This window comes from Oncorhynchus gorbuscha, linkage group LG03 (assembly GCF_021184085.1).
Source record: "Oncorhynchus gorbuscha isolate QuinsamMale2020 ecotype Even-year linkage group LG03, OgorEven_v1.0, whole genome shotgun sequence".
NCBI lineage: Eukaryota > Metazoa > Chordata > Actinopteri > Salmoniformes > Salmonidae > Oncorhynchus > Oncorhynchus gorbuscha.
The window spans coordinates 35,826,657-35,849,169 of NC_060175.1; the positions used below are offsets into that span (position 1 = coordinate 35,826,657).

Below are 22,513 nucleotides of genomic sequence, written 5' to 3' on the forward strand. Positions count from 1 at the left end.
CCCATTCCACCCGGTCTGTAGCGGTTTGCTGTGATTGGCTCGTCTCCGTCTGGGGAGCTCACGTCATCATCCATCCACTCCAGAGAACTGACTAGATCCGCCCCCTCGCTGGGCCTCCCGTACAACTTGGCCATCATGGTCTCCTGGAAACGAAAACACACTAACATTAGCAACAGTTTTGACCTTAACATATACAATTTTTTAATGAAGATTTTGAGGCCAAATGAGGCTCATCACAACTCTACCCTTTTACATGTTTTGTCTATACTTTCCAAAGCTAAGTGAATTGAGAGTAGGTTTTCTTTGACTGTGTAGACCAACAGATGCTGGGACATTGACCCTAGCTGGTTTTGAGGACCAGACCAGGACCAGTCTATTTCTAGCAGTCTTGTCCCGCAGCCTAATGAGTTCTACTGACCTTGTGTGGCCGACTAGTCTCAAGATGAGATGAGAGCTAGGTCATGACTGATCTTCGTTAACCCAGAACTAAAATCTTGGGTAATTTGGTTTTATGTTTACTAGTCTGTCCATGAGATTAGGTCAGGACTATAGCCTCAGCCTGCTTACTGTACAATCTACTTAAGACTGTGAGCAATTATCTAAGCTAAGGCCTTAATGACCAGTTTGTAACAGTACATTGGGGGTTCTTTGAATATTTTAGGGATTTTTAGTTTGATGATTCTCCTGAAGCATGCTGCTGTCATATGTAATACTTCAGATATACTACATAGTATATCCATATTGACTATACATCCCATCCCATCCCATTATATATATATATACTGCGGACTCCCACATTGCTCATCTTAATATTTCTATATTTCTAAATTCCATTCTTTTACTTTTTTAAATTACTTTTACACTTTATGTGTATTGTTGTGTATTGTTAGATATTGCTGTACTGTTGGAGCTAGCAACACAAGCATTTCACTACACCTGCATTAACATCTGATAAATATATGTATGGACTAATAAAATGTAATTTGATTAGCCTACAAGGATTAGTGTTGAATTTTTCTATTATTTCTCCATTTTCTTTCTCTATGCATTGTTGCCTTAAGTAAGCATTTCACTGTTAGCCCACACCTGTTGTTTACGAAGCAAGTGACGAAGAAAAAAATTCAGCACCATGGTCACGTGGACAGTGGACAGCTCCTATAGTGCTACTCTCTCCTGCTCAGGTCCTGCCGCTCTCGTGCTTCAGGTGTCAATCACCGCTAATGAAGGGATTATACTGCACATGAGGATCAACATGTTACTGAATGGCTATGAGCCTGTAGGATACCCAGTCTGCCTATGAGCGTTTAAACCATTCAAAACAAATGTACCCCGAATCAAACCCGTACCCTCCCCCTAAAAAGGTTTTAGAGGGTTTTAATCCGAGGGGAAACTTGATCTCGGGGGACTTCTAAACTCTGTAATTCCAGGCTTTTAGATCGCGACGGGCTCCGGGATGGACTCTCAATCTGGGCCATTGCGGGATTTGCTCCCTCCGTGGATGAAGCGGCAACATGGGATTAACTCAAGGTTAGACTACATTCCCGGATCAGTGACAGGGAACGCAGAATAATTCATGTACAGTATAACTCTGCGACAAATTGTACTCGGCTGATTGTGTTCTGTGTTTATGGTTACGGTAACGATTCATTAGGATTCAGGATAGGATTCATTAGTACTTTTCATTGTAGGTCTGCCCATATTTTGAACATTGTGGAAAATGAATTGTATTATTGAGGCTATTAGATGCTGACCTATAGGCCTATTTGAAACTATTTATTGGTTTTAAGAAATTTGTCCACAACTGTGTGTGTCATAGATTTTTATTCCGGACCATAATTTAGCTTGCTGAATGATAACCTATAGCATAATTTCGTACACTTATTAGCCATTTGGACCATCTTTATAGCAACAATCTTATGTCCAAAGTGATTCTGAAGCATGATGAGCTGGTGGGGTAACTGTCTTTGTATAAATAATTACGGATTTAAGTATAGGTTTACACCTGATAAAATGTTCCCGTTAAGATTATGCCAGGCACATTTTAGGAGCAGTAAACCTAGTGTCTAATAATCATGTCACAGTTTTTGGAATCCTAAATTAGATAATCGATTATAACAATGTATTCATGTCTGTAGCCTATAATGCCTTAACACAGTTGCAGCTGTATGCCTCATTCCTGTTATTTAGCATAACCTAACCCAACATTTCGAAAAATGTCAAATCATAACCTATTACCCTACCAATGTATAAATGGACAACTTCACTTAAACATGATCAAAATATTTTAATATTCAATAGGGCTATGCTATTCAAATTACACGATTATCCTATGAGAGTAAAACATTGACATTAATTAAAATGAGAAAGATGAGATTGGCCTACCTGCTGTTTGAAATAACGCTCCTAAGGACCTCCTGTGTGTTCTTGTTGGCTGTTGAGCAGGCGTAGTCTATAGGTTACTACTATCTCACCTTTCTACAGGGAGTAAAACGTTCTATCCATCAACTAGCCTAAAGCACTCAGTCTTTATTAACTTTCTCCCCTGCGTCTCCGATACAGTTGTTGTCAGTGTTCCATCCCAGAGTGTAGCATCTCTGCGGGTCACCCGGCCGGGGTCCGGTGTTTAAGGCTCCGAGCCATGCACAGGCTCCTCCTCTAACTCTCTCATCCTCTCGCATCCAATTCATCTGCGCTCGAGAGCGCGCGTGGGCGGCCCGTGGTCGTTAACAAAAAAAGTTAACCAGCTTTGATTAGATTGATAGCCTGTAGGCCTGAACTCTCCGTGCTTTTACACCTGCATTGTTTGCTGTTTGGGGTTTTAGGCTGGGCTTCTGTACAGCACTTTGAGATATCAGCTGATGTACGAAGGGCTATATAAATAATTTGATTTGATTTGATTTGATTTATAGCTCGTGACATTATCTACGTTAGAATATTTTCATCGTTGCAATCGTTTTTAGTTTTGTATTGTTTGTATCATCAGTCTGTTTCGACAAATAAGCAGCGCAACTTTTGCATAGAGAGATCGAGCGGCACGCTCTGTATTATGAGTTTAACCGATTAAGAGAGTTTGCGGTTGCGCATGAGCAGTGTTCGCGCCATTCCCCCGTCCATTCATACATCCTGGTGTGCTGAGCAAATATTGGCGTCAGGCGTGCGCTCATTGCACCCAATAACGCTCATTAAATAGGGCTCCAGAGACACCCCTCGCGAGACGGGACATGCGCTGTGCCTTAGTGAAACTAACAGAATGGAGGCAGGCTGTTTCGGTACAAGTGGGCTATTACTTGTGCACATTGCTTAACTTGGACTGAATAGGTGCCCACTCGTTTTGGGTGCCAGTGTTGGGCCGAAAATCTCCCACCTGACAGAACCCCCCCCCCCTTCTAATTTCCTTAATTTTGTGGCTAAAGTCAAATACTTTCTGTGACACACATCAGAGTCAAATACTTTCCATAGAACGAACTTCACGTCAGGATAGGCAACCGAAGTTAATAATTAATGTATGTGTGTTAAATTAAACAGAGGGAGTAAAATGTTGGCAAGCAATAAACATTTCAGAACTATGGCTGAATTATTATCCTTACACTTTCACAAATACTAGTCGAATAAGACATAGGAGAGATGAAGAATTTTGGCAAAGAGATTTATTTATAGACTAATACAAAATCAGTAGCGGATTTAGGTACGGGCGACATGGGCACGGGGCGCCCCCGGGTGCGGACGGGGGAGGGTGCGGGCGCTGAAGGGGTGTTTCACCCAGGCGCCATACAAGCTCGAACCGCCACATACACTTGAAACAAATAGCCAAACCGAAAACTGCAGACAAAATGCTTTCTGCCATTAAGATTTGCAGTGTAACCTGTTAGTTCATATGCCTTGACACCATGATACAGTATTTAGGCAGGCCTAAGGCCGAGACAATAAGAAGACAAAGTGGCAGAATAAATTCAACAACCTTCCTGAAGTCCACAAAGCATATTGCATGGAACAAACAGTTACATGACCTACAGCATCGTCAAACAAGTTAAGTTTTCCAATATTTCCGGACTGCTAAACTATTGATTTAGAACAAAGGAGAGTTACCACAAGTCACAAAGAAAACATGCGCTGCCTCCACTAATCCAGCACCATTTCAACTTCAACATCATCTAATCACCTATGCTTAGTCTAATACAGTGGCAACTAAAATATACTAAAAACGATTTAGTCCAATCATCATAAGCTAAATATGTTGTGGCTGTCCATGGTACTGATTTCTGTGTGTGTGTGTGTGTGTGTGTGTGTGTGTGTGTGTGTGTGTGTGTGTGTGTGTGTGTGTGTGTGTGTGTGTGTGTGTGTGTGTGTGTGTGTGTGTGTGTGTGTGTGTGTGTGTGTGTGTGTGTGTGCTTGCAAGTAGAACAAAAACATGTTGACTCACACTAGTTGAGTTGTAGAGAAACGCCAGCAAATCCATGCTCCCCTTTCATGTTGCCTAAATGGTTTATGATACTGTCTTACAGTACACACTTTTAGTTTTTGGTGTCCTAGGATACCTGGCAAAAATGCTTGCTTGCTAGCCTGACTTCCTTACATGGGCAATGATGTCCCAGGCCTACTACATCTAGCTACATATTGAACTTCCATTCTCTCAGTCCAGGGGCACAATGTATGAATTCATGGTTGGATCAGAATCACCTTCATAATCATTAGCCAGTATGGAGAATTAAAATCTCAAATCCCTATCTCAATCCATGGCTGATTTCTGGTGATGTGATTGGTGTGAAGCCAAATCTAAGCTGACTTCCCATGACACCTTCTTTTGGTGAGCCAGGACCATTCACAGCTGAGCTCACTCAGTTTAGCTCACTGCTAATTGGCAATTTTTTTATACTTTTTTTTTAATCAAGGGAGGCCAAATGCTCGCTGGCTTCCCTTGCATTTAATGCTAGTTATGTGCAGCAACAATGTCATACTCATTTTGACCAGACAGCATCAGATAGTTGGGCTACACCTAAAGTACTGCAACAGAGTGCTTTCCCCAGTGAGAAATGTCCTTGTTTTTGTCCATTAAAATAACATCAAATTGATCAGAAATACAGTGGAGATATTGCTAATGTTGTAAATGACTTTTAAAGCTTGAAACGGCAGATTTTTTATGGAATATCTACATAGGCCCATTATTATCCCCCTTCTGATGACCAGGTGGCGAATCGCATCTCTGCATGTCTGGCAGACATATCAGTGTGGATGACGGATCACCACCTCAAGCTGAACTTCGGCAAGACGGAGCTGCTCTTCCTCCCGGGGAAGGACTGCCCGTTCCATGATCTCGCCATCACGGTTGACAACTCCATTGTGTCCTCCTCCCAGAGCGCTAAGAACCTTGGCGTGATCCTGGACAACACCCTGTCGTTCTCAACTAACATCAAGGCGGTGGCCCGTTCCTGTAGGTTCATGCTCTACAACATCCGCAGATTACGACCCTGCCTCACACAGGAAGCGGCGCAGGTCCTAATCCAGGCACTTGTCATCTCCCATCTGGATTGTGCCATTAAACCCCTACAACTCATCCAGAACGCCGCAGCCCGTCTAGTGTTCAACCTTCCCAAGTTCTCTCACGTCACCCCGCTCCTCCGCTCTCTCCACTGGCTTCCAGTTGAAGCTCGCATCCGCTACAAGACCATGGTGCTTGCCTACGGAGCTGTGAGGGGAACGGCACCTCAGTACCTCCAGGCTCTGATCAGGCCCTACACCCAAATAAGGGCACTGCGTTCATCCACCTCTGGCCTGCTCGCCTCCCTACCACTGAGGAAGTACAGTTCCCGCTCAGCTCAGTCAAAACTGTTCGCTGCTCTGGCTCCCCAATGGTGGAACAAACTCCCTCACGACGCCAGGACAGCGGAGTCAATCACCACCTTCCGGAGACACCTGAAACCCCACCTCTTTAAGGAATACCTAGGATAGGATAAAGTAATCCTTCTCACCCCCCTTAAAATATTTAGATGCACTATTGTAAAGTGGTTGTTCCACTGGATGTCATAAGGTGAATGCACCAATTTGTAAGTCGCTCTGGATAAGAGCGTCTGCTAAATGACTTAAATGTAAATGTAAATGTATCAGCAACCATCACTCCTGTGTTCTAATGGCACGTTGTGTTAGCTAATCCAAGTTTATCCTTTTAGAAGGCTAATTGAAAACCCTTTTGCAATTATGTTAGCACATATGAAAACTGTTGTGTTGATTAAAGAAGCAATATAAAACTGTCCTTCTTTAGACTAGATGGGTTTCTGGAGCATCAGCATTTGTGGGTTCAATTACAGGCTAAAAATGGCCAGGAACAAAGAACTTTCTTCGGAAACGTGGCAGTCTATTCTTGTTCTGAGAAATGAAGGCTATTCCATGTGAGAAATTGCCAAGAAACTGAAGATCTCGTACACAACGCTGTTTACCACTGCCTTCACAGAACAGCACAAACTGGCTCTAACAAGAATAGAACGAGGAGTGGGAGGCCCCGGTGCACAACTGAGCAAGAGGACAACTACATTAGAGTGTCTAGTTTGAGAAACAGATGCCTCAAGTCCTCAACTGGGAGCTTCATTAAATAGTACCCGTAAAACACCCGTCTCAACGTCAACAGTGAAGAGGCGACTCGGGATATACTGGCCTTCTAGGCAGAGTTCCTCTGTCCAGTGTCTGTGTTATTTTGCCCATCTTAATCTTTTATTTTTATTGGCCAGTCTGAGATATGGCTTTTCATTGCAACTCTGCCTAGAAGGCCAGCATCCTGGAGTCGCCTCTTCACTGTTGACGTTGAGACTAGTGTTTTGCGGGTATTATTTAAAAACAAGGACATTTCTAAATGACCCCAAACTTTTGAACGGTAGTGTAAATTCAGCCTCTTTCGAATCGAAGGACATTTATGAAACACAGAGAGACAGACGAAAGACAAATGATTTAGTATGTATTTCTTTTCCGTTTTCTTCATCCATTTTTTGGGGGAGGCCTGTCTTCCCTTGGCATCCATGAAAACACGTTTCTGTGTCTGTATAGACTTTACATTCAATAGATACAGTGTGTGATTGTGGGAGGGACAGATAGAAAGACATTGAGGGAAGTGCTACCATCCCATGAGAAAAATGATCACATGTGCTCATGTTGGAGAGGTGGGGAGTGAGGGGTTGCATGGGGGCCTGTCTGTGCACCCAATGGATGTGTCTCACACTCCCCAGCCGACCCCCCCCCCCCCCCCCCACGCCAATCTCCCTCACCTCCCCCTGTGTCCCGCCTGTCCTACTCCACACCTGCAACCCAGAATGGGAATAATTTAGCCAGGCCTTGCTCTTCCCCAGAGTGGGTATAACCTGGAAATATCCTATCTGAGGCCTCACACTTCCAAATAGCCTCACTTTGGCAGACACCTGAGAAAACTATGCGTAACACAGATTAAGAGAACATAAAGACTTAATTTATCTGGAGCAGAATAAACCTGGAGCAAAATAAAGCAGGATAAATATCCCTATGTCACAAGTGGTAAAAAGGTATCTATGATTGCTGTCCCCTGGTCCCCTTAGTGTTGGTCATGCACTATGAACTTCTCTGACAGATGGCTCATACTTCCTTCCTCTCCCCCATTTTCTCTCATTAACTATCTGATAGTTGCTCAGCACTTCTCATCTGACCTAACATTGATCCCTAAGGACCCTCCCTACTCACCTTGTGTAGGTATGTTTGTATGTTTGCTTGAGAGGGCAGCGGCTTCAGCTGCAGAAAGCCGAGCACAATCCCCACTCTCTAACACACAAACACACACACACATACACCCCCTAGGCACACGACCTCTTCCTGAATCCCCAGCAGTCCTGTTTACAATTACAGTTGGGAGAGGGGGCTGTGTCCATCTGTCAGACTGGGAGTCCTATGAGAGATCCCAATACCCCAATGAGGCAGGAGGAGAGCGCACGTTTGTGCTTGTGTGTTTGTGCGTGTGTGTGTGCGCGTGTTGGTGGAGGGTTGGGGATTGGGGGTCGTGATTGGTCTGGAAAGACTGCATGTGTAATTATAATTAGGCCTAAGTTTTAAATGCTTTTATTCACAATATCACATATCAGAAATTATGCTATTACAATTATGTTATGTGTAAAATTGATTTTCTTTCACATTTTATTTGACAGTAACATATCACAATCACCACTTCACATAATACTTGTGGCCCTCACTGTCCCATTACCTAAATTCTCTTCAAATACTTTTAATGTTCTGAATAGGGACGACAATAGGCTCATCATATTGTTAATTATAGAGCATTCAGAAAGACAAACAAACCTCCAGAGAATGAAAGTTACTCTGAGTTTCATGGTCCCTGATCAGCTTGGAAGTTCCACTAAGCAACACTTGAACCTCTCTCCATCCCAAGCCCTAAACGTTCTGGTGATCTGGACCATGTGTCTTTATACCAACCATTCTATTGATGAGGCTGCTCCACGGGGCCACAAAAATAGATACCTCCCCAGCTACACCCCAAACCCCCTTAACCCTTCCCTTAACCCTCCCTTGGCCCCCTGTGGTGGGCGCTCATTGGCCGATCGCCTTCAGGCGTCCCTTTTCCACGGGCCCATTGTCTGGCCCAGTAAGCTGCTTTGTTTCTGCGTGGGCAGCTGGACCATCCCGCTCAGCCATTAGCCACGACACGCTAAAGAGAGCGGGATAATATAATTACAAAACAAAAGTCAGGTGGCTAGTAGTTCTGCCAGGGGGAGCCCATTTGGGGGGCTATGTGTGGAGGGGTTGGCGGGTGGCCAGCTATAATTAGATTATGAAGTTTTAAGAGCAACAAAAGAAACAATTGAATATTTTTCTCTCTCTTGCCCCAGTGTGGTTTAATTTGATTCCATCTTGGGTTCAAAAACAGAGGACATTTACTCTTCTAATTTGCAGAGTCACCTGCCCAGAAAATGTAACATGGTCTGACAATACTGACCCGGAGAAATTCCTCACAGAGCAAATCTTTCTTGTCAAATTGATGTGAGACTGAGACTGTTTGTGGAGGTCCAAATCAGATGAATTCCTGAAAGGCGGTGTTTTTAGCATGAAGTCACTGGCCTTGTGTTCTCGCTTGGCACGGACACTAACATACCGGGGGACAATGGGATCTAAGGCAGATCCATCTCCTCTAATACTTTCTTTAAACAGGGGTGCAAGCGTGTGCCCCTGTTCCGTCGGCAGACCCAGAGTTTATCCCGTTAGTCACCCTGGATGAGTGAAAGGGTAAACTCGATCTCCCCATCCCAGCTGGAAGCAGCCTTACACACATGCAGATCCACACACCCAGCTGGGGTGGGACAGCTGATAGGAAAAGGTTTAGCTAGTGGGTACTGTTTGGAGTAGGTCAAGCAGAATAGGATCTGCTAAATCTGTTTTTGTTTCTATTCGTTTACATTTGTTTGTTGGTGAGGGGTGCAAGAGACCGCATTTGGTTTTTGTTTGGGTAAGACAGTAAGCGATTGTGTCATATACATACATGCTTTAGTGGTGGGGTGTCACCATTGTGCCGGCTCTAGGGGCGTGTAAATGCCCATTTTCAGCCCCGTTGGGCATAGTTTGAGCTTGCCCTCAGAAGTGCATAGGATTCTCATACCCTACACATGTTTTCATTGCTTGACTAACTGCTTGGTGTTGGACTATTCTTGATCATCTTGGACAAGTTCTGGCAAATATGGTTGTAAAACATTACAACCTGAACTTCTTTTTGAGCTCACCTGATTTATTAGAATCTTCATTCTTTGAGAAAAAATAATCCCAATTGTACAAATAATCATGAGCAAAAATGTCAAGAGTCCCAATATAGAATGGTATGTCACCTTTGCTTTATTACTACAAAATGTATGCACTCACTACTGTAAGCCTCTCTTGATAAGAGCGTCTGCTAAATTACTAAATTTAAAAATTACAACATCTATGTTTTGCAACTACATTTATAGTGAGACAATACATTCATCCTATATGAACTTAAATTAGGATGAATTGTCCCATTGACAAAAATGTGACTCTTTTACAAATACAAGATCTGATTGAAATGCTCCTGCGTATCAGGGCTAAAATTGGACATGGTTTAGTTCGATGTGGGATGTGATGACAGACTGTTGAATGCTGAGTGGCCACTGTGTGCTTCAGTTCTAGGGCGTGGCAGGGAAGGCGGAGCCGATGTACTTCTTCCCATTCCCATAGGAGGATTTATCCCAGGTGTAGGTCTGGATCACCAGTGGCTTCCCTCCCAGGCTCAGTTTACACCTGCAAACAGAAAACCAGATGAAAACATAACATAAAATGGCAACAAGCACACACTCACATAATGAGTGTGACACACGTTCCAAAATGGATGGAAGTGCAGAACAGCAATGGCGATGTATTGTGTGTGCATCATCGTTGGTCGATCATGAAAAAGGAATGAACCAATGAACACACACACAAATGTAGTACTCACTGTTTCCCTGGACGGGTGATGTAGCAGAGACTGTACACGGCCAAGTCGAACTCAGGACTGCAGCCAATGATGGAAGAACCAACCTGCTTAAAGTAGCCATCCCACATAAACTGCATCCCCAGAACATCAGGGTAGGAAGTCCACTGAGAGAGAGAGAGAGAGAGAGAGAGAGAGAGAGAGAGAGAGAGAGAGAGAGAGAGAGAGAGAGAGGTCTCATTCAAATCTCAATTTTTGGAGACTTTGTGTTATGATTATGTTATGATTGCAGAGTTGTGTTGTGAATGTGATGGTTTGTTTGGTGCTTACAGGTCCATCGAAGCTGTGGCTGTAGTAGTCAATCAGACCCTGTTTCTCCAACCGGTAGAACTGGAGCCAGTTGTGGAAGCCAGATATCTTCCCACCTTTTATCTCACCTAGAATAACATACATTCACTTTATAAACACACACACATATGCTTGCACACTAACAAAACTAGATGCGCACCACACTTTTACACACACACACTGACACACCCACACACATATCATACCTGCAAAAATGTGCTCAAAGCCACTGGAGTCCATCTTGCCAGCGTAGCGGGAGTAGAGGCCAAACCACATCATCTTCAGGTCATGGAGGAACTCCTCCTCAGAGCTGTAGCGTCCTGGGGAAGAGAGAACAGCAAACTGACACATTACACATGGAGATAGATCCAAACAGCATTCCTTGCTCCAGGAGTATGGAATGTTTTGGGGATTTTCAAGTCCCTCAGTCGAGCACCTGATTCACTTTTTTTTGTTCAAGCTGGGCTGAATCCAGTTAGGTACACCTTCTTTTACATGGAGATGTTTGGACATCATCAGAGGTAGTGAGCAATATTGAGATACAAATTTGAAGGGGTGGTATCATAGATATATTGTAACATGAACTGTAGGTGCAAGCTAGGAAGGTACTGTATGTGATGGCATATTAATGGTAGACGGGCTCTTAGAGACTTGATGATGATATAAAGACTGGATTATGTTTTCTCAGTAGGCCACAGAGTGGATGTCTACACTACCATACCCTTGGTGAAGAGGAAGGCGTAGAGCTCTCTGCCCAGCTCGGTGTTGGACATGGCCTCCTTGAGGAAGGTATCCTGCTCAGCCAGCTGCTGGGGGGTGAAGTCCTCTGTGGTGCCTGTGTTTCTCTCGTAGTTGTCCAGCAGGGCCACGAAGGCAGCATACGATGGCTTGGAGAACAGAGACGCCTCGTCCAGGAACTTGAACAACCTAATGGAAGAAAACACCCTCACACCATCACACCTCCTCCTCCATGCTTCATGGTGGGAACCACACATGCAGAGATAAACCGTTCACCTACTCTGCGTCTCACAAAGACACGGCGGTTGGAACAAAAAATGTCAAATTTGGACTCATCAGACCAAAGGACAGATTTCCACCGGTCTAGTGTCCATTGTTCATGTTTCTTGCCCAAGCAAGTCTCTTCTTATTATTGGTGTCCTTTAGTAGTGGTTTCTTTGCAGCAATTCGACCATGAAAGCCTGATTCACACAGTTTCCTCTGAACAGTTGATGTTTAGATGTGTCTGTTACTTGAACTCTGTGAAGCATTTATTTGGGCTGCAATCTGAGGTGCAAGTTAACTCTAATGAACGTATCCTCTGCAGCAGAGGTAACTAGTTCATGAGAGCCAATTTCATCATATCAATTGATGGTTTTTGCGACTGCACTTCAAGAAACTTTCAAAGACTGACCTTCATGTCTTAAATTAATGATATACTGTCATTTCTCTTTGCTTATTTGAGCTGTTTTTTCCCTAATATGACTTGGTCTTTGACCAAATATGGCTATCTACTTACTGTATACCACCCCTACCTTGTCACAACACAACTGATTGGCTCAAACGCATTAGGAAGGAAAGAAATTCCACAAATTAACTTTTAACAAGGCACACCTGTTATTTGAAATGCATTCCAGGTGACTTCCTCATGAAGCTGGTTGAGAGAATGCCAAGAGTGTGCAATGCAGTCATCAAGGCAAAGGGTGGCTCCTTTGAAGAATCTCAAATATAAAATATATTTGTGTAACGCTCTTTTGGTTACTACATGATTCCATATGTGTTATTTCATCATTTTGATGTCTTCACTGTTATTCTATAATGTAATAAAATAGTAAAAATAAAGAAAAACCCTTGAATGAGTAGGTGTCCAAACTTTTGACTGGTACTGTATATCTATACTGTAGGTCAGAGAGAGAGGAAGAGATAGAGCAGGGGGCAGAGAGTATGGGGAGGTTGGACAGTTGGACAGGGAAAGAAAGATGAAGATAGAAAGAGAGAAAGAGAGAGAAAAAATAATATAAGAGAGAGACAGAAGAAGGAATAATAGAACAAAGAGGTGGTTGGAAATGGAGAAGTAGAGAATGAAAGAGAAAAGAGAAACTAAATATAACCGTTTTTTTCAGGCAAGTATCTCACGGGCGTGGGGACAGGTCGTTCTGGGAGCTGGTCTCGGAGTTGGGCACTCTGGCCTGGGAGTCAATGATCAGCTCTGATGCAGAGGGCTTGTTGGAGTCCAGAGCATACAGAGCCTCAGACATAGACTTGATCTCAGCATCAGTGATGTCACTGCCTCCATCTCCACCACCAGAGCCTAACAGACACGTGAAAGGAACACTTTATTTTAGGGACTGCCACCATTGAACCTATAGAACCTATAATAGCCTACCACCCATAGAACAAACAGTATCAGAGACATGGGGAACAGTTTACATTAACAATCATTGTACTGCTGTAACATAGAGAAGTAGTGACATGGCTTTAATAATATTTTGGTCATTTACTGCTGTTGTGGCTCATAAACAATGTTATTTTGTACACTACTGTTCAAAGGTTTGGGGTCACTTAGAAATGTCCTTGTTTTTAAAAGTAAAGTAAAATATAAAAAAAAATGTTTGCTTTTCTTTTAAAAACAAGGACATTTCCAACTGAACCCAATCTTTTGAACGGTAGTGAGTGCCAGTTAACTCACTTCCACAGAGGGAGGTGTAGTCGCTGCAGCAGTTGTTGTGGTCTCCACACTTGGTGTTGCAGTGGCACTTGTTCTGAGAGTTGTATTTCTCCCCACAGCGGCCCTGGCAGGACAATCCTGGAGCGGGTGCTAAGTGGACAAGTCATTATTATTATGTTTTAGCTTCAATTGACATTTTAACATTAATGTGTAAGCTAGGACTTCAACTGCAGAGTACTGTGTTTCACATAAAGAGCCTAAGGATTGTTGTGCTATGCATAAGGATTGTTGTGCTATGCTTGATGAGCAACACCTTACATTGCACACCAATGACCTCTACTGGCCAAGCACACCAATGCATTCTCAAGCTGTAAAAAAGACTAAGGGCACCCTGATTCAAACACTGGTGGTGAGCCATCAGAAAGGCCAATGACTGACTATTGTCTAATATTGAGCTACATGTAGTATGTGGATTTTTACTTAGTTCACAAAGGTTGTGTCGTGAAGACTCTTTCACATATGATACAGGAGTATCTGAATAGTGCACTGTGATTGACCTCGACCACTATGTGAATTTCTATTATCAAACAGATAATAGATGAATAACTAACTGTGCCTCGGTGTAGTCGACCGTGGGATATGTTTCAGGGACATGGTTTGCATGCCTCCAGATCAGAATGACACAGGCATCTCTCACCATTACAGAGGGCTTCGAAGTCACTGCAGCAGTTGTCATACTGGGAGCACTTGGAGTTGCAGTGGCACTTGTTCTGAGAGTTGTACTTCTCGTCACAGCGGCCCTGGCAGGATGTGGATCCAGCTGGAGAAAAGGAACAAAAGTGAAAAGTTCACACCCTGCTTCTGTTGACATGTAAAGACTACACTGTGCTTCGTTTGGGCTATTTTGGTCAAGTTCATACACATTTTAACTAGGCTTTGAGACAATTAACAAATCAATAATTTCCTAATGGATGATAAACTATTCTTACTATCTGACTTACAAGGTGGAGCGCTTAGAATGCGGTTGGACACTAATTCTATGACACATAACTTTCAGCACAGCTTTGAAGGAGTTAACTCATAAAAAATAAACTGACAGAGAGGGTTGCTACTGTAACTGTCATTTACAGAGGCTTTCATAGTCAGACCAACAGTCTCCATGGCACTCACAGGCTGTGTTAGGGTCTGCCCTACTCTCAATGATAATATTATATTCTAACAGGTATATTACATTTAATTTCAAGTGATACTAATGAAGTTAAAAAATAATAATTATCTAGTAGATTATCCTTTGCCCCATAACACCCTGAGGAGGGCTCATACTTACTGCTGTACCCCTGAAAGAACAGGGTCACAAGCAAAATGATAAGCAGAATGATCTTCATTATGGCCCAGCAAAGATCCAATAACTAGGTGCACTGTCCCAAAGATGTATTTCCTTATATAGCTAGTTAGCCGAGCCAAACAGAAGTTCTAGCATCCATGAAAGCTCCTCCCTATAGTCAGTCTTCCAATCATGTTAAGTACAGTAATCTGGGGTTAGCATTGGCAGCTACTACATATTGAGGATAGCATTTGTACTAGTTAGACCCAGTTTGAACATACTGTTCACAAATGTGTTTCCAATGTGTCCTCATTTGTAACCCATTTGTTACGAAAGCTTTTTGTAAAACATATGACTATGACCTATTCAGTGGTTGATGTGGAAGGACGCTAGTGATGCATCCATACAAAAGGTTTGACATGGTGCAAATATGCTGAGGTGACATGTGAATGGGAGAACAGAGTTGTTTATAACGTTCCTAAAAAAATATAGAGTGGACTTGTATTAACTTGTAGGAGGGACGGAGTTAATGAATACTACAGGCAGAGAGAAATTTCACACACTCACACCTGTTGAACACGTCTGGTTTTTAAAATAGCATCTTATCAGATTCTGTTGTGTTATAGAAACACCTGCCATATTTTTTGTCTGCGTTCATGCATATTGCATATTAATAAACTTCATAAATGGATTACTGTATCATGATATAAACGTCTGAACCATTTCAAATGTGGTACTATGTCCATTATGCATAATAATGCATAGACACTGACATATTGTGTGGATCTCTCACTTTCTACATATTTCTGCAAACAATGTTCTACTCCCTTTCCTGGACCTTTCCACTCCAAGTCTGAAATGGGCCAGTTATATTCGGTCGTCAGCCATCTGGTGTAGTTCACTTCCCATGGTTTCTGCAGTACAGCCTGTAGCACATCCAGAACACCTGCTGCCATTGTGCAATGTCATAGTGGAAAACTGTTTCTGCATTCAGCTCCATAGGCACGTGCCTTACAACAGGGGTGAATGTAAGTGGGACACAGCCATATCTTGCCCTTGGAAATACTATGCAATGTAATGGTTGATGTTGTGATGTTGGGGCCTGTCACTGTGTAGAATGAGCCCCACTGTATGTAAACAACTTGCACCTCATAGCAGTATAGGCCAATGTGTCAAACAGTATCTCTCAAAATAAAAAACTTATAGTACTGTAACGGCGTTCTTCGTTTGTCGAAAGAGAGTCGGACCGAAATGCAGCGTGGTGGTTACTCATGACTTTAATGGAAAAAGTGACACATGAAAATAACTATACAAAATACAAAACAACAAACGGAACGTGAAACCTAATTACAGCCTATCTGGTGAAACTACACAGAGACAGGAACAATCACCCACGGAATACAAAGCGAAACCCAGGCTACCTAAATACAGTTCCCAATCAGAGACAACGAGAATCACCTGACTCTGATTGAGAACCGTCTCAGGCAGCCAAGCCCATACAACACCCCTACTCAGCCGCAATCCCAATAATACAAAAACCCCAATACGAAATACAACAACATAAACCCATGTCACACCCTGGCCTGACCAAATAATTAACGAAAACACTAAATACTAAGACCAATGCGTGACAAGTACAAGTAAAAAGATATATAATAAAGAAAATAATAGACCAGATTTGTACCATCAAACTGTATCCCAAAGAAGTGCTGCCCTGTGTGCTAAGTGTGATATGCATTCCAGTACATTAGATGGCGCTAAACAAAAACTATAGCGACATTTCCCAGCTCAATGAAAAATGTGTTTTCTAACAGTAAGTTTAGCCATGCTCAGTTATATTTCACTATATTGTATCACGCCAATATATTGGTATCACTCCACGGCGGAGGGATACATCCGAGGTGAGGATTTTCAGATTTACTCCCGTATACACCTGTGTCATGGCTGGGGTCCGCCCATATATATATAGACTTCATGGCCGCACGCTCTCTTTCATTTTCTCGGCGGAAGTCCGTATGGTTTGAGGTACAAACTTTCAAGTTCGCTTGGTAAGTCACTGGTAAGTGTAATATCTTGTGTGGAATAATACTCACTGGCTGTTTGCAGCCTGGAGCAGCTGGCCACATGGCCTCCTCTTGAGTGCTCCACTCGCTGCACGGTTGATCTATGTCTTCCGCCCGTAGTTTGTCATGCTTGTGTTTCGTTAGCGTTACACTATGACTCTGTGTGCATCCATTAGTATCGTGGTTTGCTTACACTACGTTGAGACATTAACTCTGGAGTTCCTTAACGGAGTTACTCCATCTTATGGTGCTGTTTTTACTGCTTGGATATTAAACCGGATATGTACTATTGCAGTTGGCGTAAAACAAATAAATCAAATCCATTACTCGGTTGCTGTTTTTTTGTCTGCCTGCTTTTCCCACGCGGGTCTTCCCCGGTTTTGCAGAGGTACTGGGTAATTTATCCCTCAACGGGTTCCTATTCCTCCAAGCAGGTCACGACATAAGCTCTGCCAGGGCGTTGGACCCCCTGCTCCGTGGCCTTGTTGGCTTAAGTGAGTCGGCCAGGCTCAGGCTGGGGACGAGCTCCCTCCCTCAGGAGTGGTGTGCCAGGGAGCTGTTAGTCCCTGTACTGGTCCCAGTACACCTTCCAGGCAGCGTGGCTGGAGCCACCGCAGGCAGAGCCCATCTGCTGTCAGTCCTGGATGAGGAGTCGGCTCCGCTGGGTCCACCTTGAATGGAGGGTTCATGCCCCGCATCAGGAGGTTGATAGCTCCTGGGGGACGATGCTGGCACTGTTCACCACCGTGAGCTGGGCTACCAGGCTGACAGGCCATCAGAAGCTGGCAGAGGGGCTTCATCGTCCCCAGTGGCTCGAGAGGTTATGAGGAGCCTACTCACTCCGGTAGCCACTGCACTGGACATCAAACGGGTGGACAGTGAGGACTCTTCTGTCCCCATCTCTGCTGAGTTCCACGAGGCCTTGCAGGAGAGCTGGGGGGACGACAGCGGGGAGGGGCACAGCATGCTGTGGGGCAAAAACCTGTCAACCGTCACCGCCATACGGATGTGCCTGGGGGACCCAGGCGCTCGGGGCACCAGAGGAGAGGCAGGTCCCAGCAAGATCTCTGACACACCCTTTTCCCCGCAGCTTCACCCGGTCTCAAAGGGCAAAGTGGGAGGAGGGTGTGGAGTCCCCCTGGGTGTTGTCCACAATGCTCAAGGGGTAACGACTCCAATTCCGGTGCCGGCCCCCGTCCTTGAGGGGCCTGAAGAAAACCCTGAGGCTGGAGATCTCCTCACTCCTGGACAACGGTGCCATCTGCAGGAGACATCAGAACAGCTTGGTGGGTTCTACTACACTTATTTTGTGGTCCCAAAAAAGACGGAGGGTAACAACTGGGTATTTGAAGGTACTGAGGTTCCACATGCTGTCCCCAGCCTCGTGTTGCAAGACCACATCCAGATCCCAGCTCTCCATTGAGCGGGGCCTAGCTGGACGCAGACGACGAACCCCCTTCATAAACCTGGAGACCAAGGGATGGCGCCCCATTGGCCTGTCCAACCACCCCACATGGCAGGCAGATATAGCGACCAAATACCCTCTGTGTAGAGGCTGCAAAGGTCTCATCCATGCGAGACTGCAGGTATTGGAGGACATACTGCACCCCACATGACTCGGGCACAACCTTAATACCAGTGCACCAAGAGCAGAACAACCGCCAGCGCAACTGATATGCTGTGGTTGCAGCCGGTGCCTTTGCGCTCTGCATGGTGTTCATTACACTCTCCTGTAGTCCTAACATGGACTATTGGTGCCGTTCAGCGGCCAAGCCCATAGACTGAGGCGGTGCGGTCTCGGATGCCACAGATTTCCCCGGCCTGAGTCAGCAATCGCCACCAGAGCATCCAAGCCCAGAGGCCCTGGTGGCTCCGACATGGAGCACCACTGGGGGCAGTGTGCATTGTCCAGGGAGGCAAACAGGTCCCCATGCTCCCTACTGAACTGCTGCCCCACCTGGGGATGTAGGCTCTAGTCCAAAGGTGGCAGGCCATCCCTCGACAGCATATCCGCTGCCACATTCAGGATGCCAGGAATGTGACGCTAGACATCCCTGAGCACAGAGAAGGAGCTCCCATGTCATAAGATGGTCGGTGGTACCTCAGTCCACCCTGTGGTGTTGTCCGTTCTCACCAGGACATGTCTTCCCTGGTGAAAGACTGCAGGGCCAGAAGTACAGCTCAGAGCTCTAGTGTAGTGATGTGCCTGCCGCTCCAAGGGGGTAGCCAACAGCTGCTGGCTGACCTGCCCTTGGTCACACCAACAGCATCTCCACCCCACCTGAGAGAAAGGAGCGACAGCGCCACCTCAACTATGTCCTGAGCGGTTACCCGCACCTGGCGGTGACGGTGGTGCTTCGGGTGCAGCCGGTGGGAGTTGGAGATGGAGATGGTGCAGGCCCAGGGGAATCAGCAATGAGGCCATTGACAGCAAGCCCAGCAGGTGTGGGCAGGTCAGGTCAGATACCCCCCCTGCCGAAAGTGGTCGAGGCAAGATAAGATCGTCTGAACCCTTCTGGTGGGCATGCGTGCTCTTATGAGTGCAACTTGTGCAAGTTCTCCCACTTAAAATGATGAGAGAGAACTGTAATTTTCATCATTGGTACACTTCAACTATGACAGACAAAATGAGAAAAAAATCCAGAAAATCATATTGTAGGATTTTTAATTAATTTATTTGCAAATTATGGTGGAAAATAAGTATTTGGTCACCTACAAACAAGCAAGATTTCTGGCTCTCACAGACCTGTAACTTATTCTTTAAGAGGCTCCTCTGTCCTCCACTCGTTGCCTGTATTAATGGCACCTGTTTGAACATGTTATCAGTATAAAAGACACCTGTCAACAACCTCAAACAGTCACATTCCAAACTCCACCATGGCCAAGACCAAAGAGCTGTCAAAGGACACCAGAAACAAAATTGTAGACCTGCACCCTGCTGGGAAGACTGAATCTGCAATAGGTAAGCAATTTAGTTTGAAGAAATCAACTGTGGGAGCAATTATTAGGAAATGGAAGACATACAAGACCACTGATAATCTCCTCGATCTGGGGCTCCACGCAAGATCTCACGCCGTGGGGTCAAAATGAACACAAGAACGGTGAGCAAAAATCCCAGAACCACACGGTGGGACCTAGTGAATAACCTGCAGAGAGCTGGGACCAAAGTAACAAAGCCTACCATCAGTAACACACTACGCAGCCAGGGACTCAAATCCTGCAGTGCCAGACGTGTCCCCTTGCTTAAGCCAGTACATGTCCAGGCCCGTCTGAAATTTGCTAGAGAGCATTTGGATGATCCAGAAGAAGATTGGGAGAATGTCATATGGTCAGATGAAACCAAAATATAACTTTTTAGTAAAAACTAAACTCGTTGTCTTTGGAGGACAAAGAATGCTGAGTTGCATCCAAAGAACACAATACCTACTGTGACGCATGGGGGTGGAAACATCATGCTTTGGGGCTGTTTTTCTGCAAAGGGACCAGGACGACTGAACCTTGTAAAGGAAAGAATGAATGGGGCCATGTATCGTGAGATTTTGAGTGAAAACCTCCTTCCATCAGCAAGGGCATTGAAGATGAAACGTGGCTGGGTCTTTCAGCATGACAATGATCCCAAACACACCGCCCGGGCAACGAAGGAGTGGCTTCGTAAGAAGAATTTCAAGGTCCTGGAGTGGCCTAGCCAGTCTCCAGATCTCAACCCATAGAAAATCTTTGGAGCGCGTTGCCCAGTGTAACGGATGTGAAACGGCTAGCTTAGTTAGCGGTGTGCGCTAAATAGCGTTTCAATCGGTTACGTCACTTGCTTTGAGACCTTGAAGTAGTGTTTCCCCTTGCTCTGCAAGGGCCGCGGCTTTTGTGGAGCGATGGGTAACGATGCTTCGAGGGTGACTGTTGTTGATGTGTGCAGAAGGTCCCTGGTTCGCGCCCGGGTATGGGCGAGGGGACGGTTTACAATTATACTGTTACATTGATGCTGTTGACCCGGATTACTGGTTGCTGCGGAAAAAGGAGGAAGGTCAAAAGGGGGGTTGAGTGTAATGGATGTGAAACGGCTAGCTTAGTTAGCGGTGTGCGTTAAATAGCGTTTCAATCGGTTACGTCACTTGCTCTGAGACCTTGAAGTAGTGTTTCCCCTTGCTCTGCAAGGGCCGCGGCTTTTGTGGAGCGATGGGTAACGATGCTTTGTGGGTGACTGTTGTTGATGTGTGCAGAAGGTCCCTGGTTCGGGCGAGGGGACGGTTTAAAATTATACTGTTACACCAGCAACAGCCCCAAAACATCACTGCTCTAGAGGAGATCTGCATGGAGAAATGGGCCAAAATACCAGCAACAGTGTGTGAAAACCTTGTGAAGACTTACAGAAAACTTTTGACCTCTGTCATTGCCAACAAAGGGTATATAACAAAGTATTGAGATAAACTTTTGTTATTGACCAAATACTTATTTTCCACCATAATTTGCAAATAAATTCATTAAAAATCATACAATGTGATTTTTTATATATTTTTTCTCATTTTGTCTGTCATAGTTGAAGTATACCTATGATGAAACTTACAGGCCTCTCGTCTTTTTAAGTGGGAGAACTTGCACAATTGGTGGCTGACTAAATACTTTTTTTGCCCCACTGTATACCAATATATTAGTGGTCCAATATAGTGATACATAACAAAGGTTACATTTGTAACCATGGTTATGTGTGCTATATGGATCACTCCAATCCTCTACGGTGCTAGAGGCGCCTCAAATTATGTAGAGAACGTGTGTCGCGGCCATGGGGTCTACAGTGTGTATATAGGGGCGGACCCCAGCCACGGGAGTAAATCTGTAAATTCTCACCTCGGATGTATCCCTCCATCGCGGAGTGATACCAATATATTGGAGTGGTCCATATAGCTCACATAACCATGGTTACATATGTAACCCTCGTTGTAGTACCCGGCGTGGTTCAATAACATTCCGTCTTTCATAAGGAGCTTTATTGAGCTTTGATTTGCAGCAGGTACAGTCTTTACACACAGGATGTCCACTTAATGCTGCAGAGAAAGCTCTCCTTATGAAACTATGCACAAGCACTGTTTATTAACTGCAAGAAATCATTGGAAAATGTGATAATGACATCACACAGGTAAACATGTCTTCTGTCTGCAGTCTCCCTGGCTAAGCATGGCAGGGATGGATGTCCTGGAGAGGTGGTGAATGTGCAAGATTTTGTTCCAGTCCAGCATTAACGAAAAATGTTGTTAATAGTATGTTATGATTTAGTGCTAGGCTGGAACAAAATTCTGCCCTACAGAGCCGGCACATACTGCATGCCTCCTGGACCAGGATTGGGCAACCCCTGACTTACATTTACATTACATTACATTTAGGTCATTTAGCAGACGCTCTTATCCAGAGCGACTTACAAATTGGTGCATTCACCTTATGACATCCAGTGGGACAGTCACTTAACAATAGTGCATCTAAAACTTAGGGGGGGGGTGGGGTGAGAGGGATTACTTAACCTATCCTAGGTATTCCTTAAAGAGGTGGGGTTTCAGGTGTCTCCGGAAGGTGGTGATTGACTCCGCTGTCCTGGCGTCGTGAGGGAGTTTGTTCCACCATTGGGGGGGCCAGGGCAGCGAACAGTTTTGACTGGGCTGAGCGGGAGCTGTACTTCCTCAGTGGTA

The 22,513-nt window shown here is 44.7% G+C and overlaps 2 protein-coding genes across 2 annotated transcripts in view; both read right to left on the reverse strand.

The window, feature by feature from the left end:
- The window catches only part of LOC124031289 (neurogenic differentiation factor 4-like), a 4,403-nt gene extending 1,786 nt beyond the window's left edge, over window positions 1-2,617 (reverse strand). Inside the window, exons 1-2 of the mRNA XM_046342358.1 lie at window positions 2,383-2,617; window positions 1-143 (exon numbers count right to left, since the gene is read on the reverse strand). The exon at window positions 1-143 is cut by the window's left edge and continues 1,786 nt beyond it. Coding sequence (XP_046198314.1) covers window positions 1-137 — 137 coding nt within the window. The 5' untranslated portion in view covers window positions 138-143; window positions 2,383-2,617. The remainder of the gene's footprint in view (window positions 144-2,382) is intronic.
- A 7,206-nt stretch (window positions 2,618-9,823) lies between these two features.
- LOC124031287 (uridylate-specific endoribonuclease-like) lies at window positions 9,824-14,920 on the reverse strand. Its single transcript, XM_046342357.1, has 9 exons — window positions 14,779-14,920; window positions 14,149-14,271; window positions 13,473-13,601; window positions 12,920-13,094; window positions 11,508-11,713; window positions 10,993-11,106; window positions 10,769-10,875; window positions 10,463-10,605; window positions 9,824-10,269 (listed from the first exon to the last, which is right to left on the reverse strand). The coding sequence occupies exons 1-9, from the start codon at window positions 14,834-14,836 to the stop codon at window positions 10,155-10,157; spliced, it is 1,170 nt and encodes a 389-aa protein (XP_046198313.1). The 5' UTR covers window positions 14,837-14,920; the 3' UTR covers window positions 9,824-10,154.
- Window positions 14,921-22,513: the final 7,593 nt, after the last annotated feature.

What these genes read in the sequence shown, in the direction of transcription:
- LOC124031287 (XM_046342357.1), bottom strand. Translation starts at nt 14,836, where the DNA reads ATGAAGATCATTCTGCTTATCATTTTGCTTGTGACCCTGTTCTTTCAG. An exon ending in CTACACCTCCCTCTGTGGAA is followed by an intron (nt 13,095 to 13,472) that starts GTGAGTTAACTG and finishes CGTGTCTGTTAG; the next exon opens with GCTCTGGTGGTGGAGATGGA. An exon ending in ATCACCCGTCCAGGGAAACA is followed by an intron (nt 10,270 to 10,462) that starts GTGAGTACTACA and finishes TTCTGTTTGCAG; the next exon opens with GTGTAAACTGAGCCTGGGAG.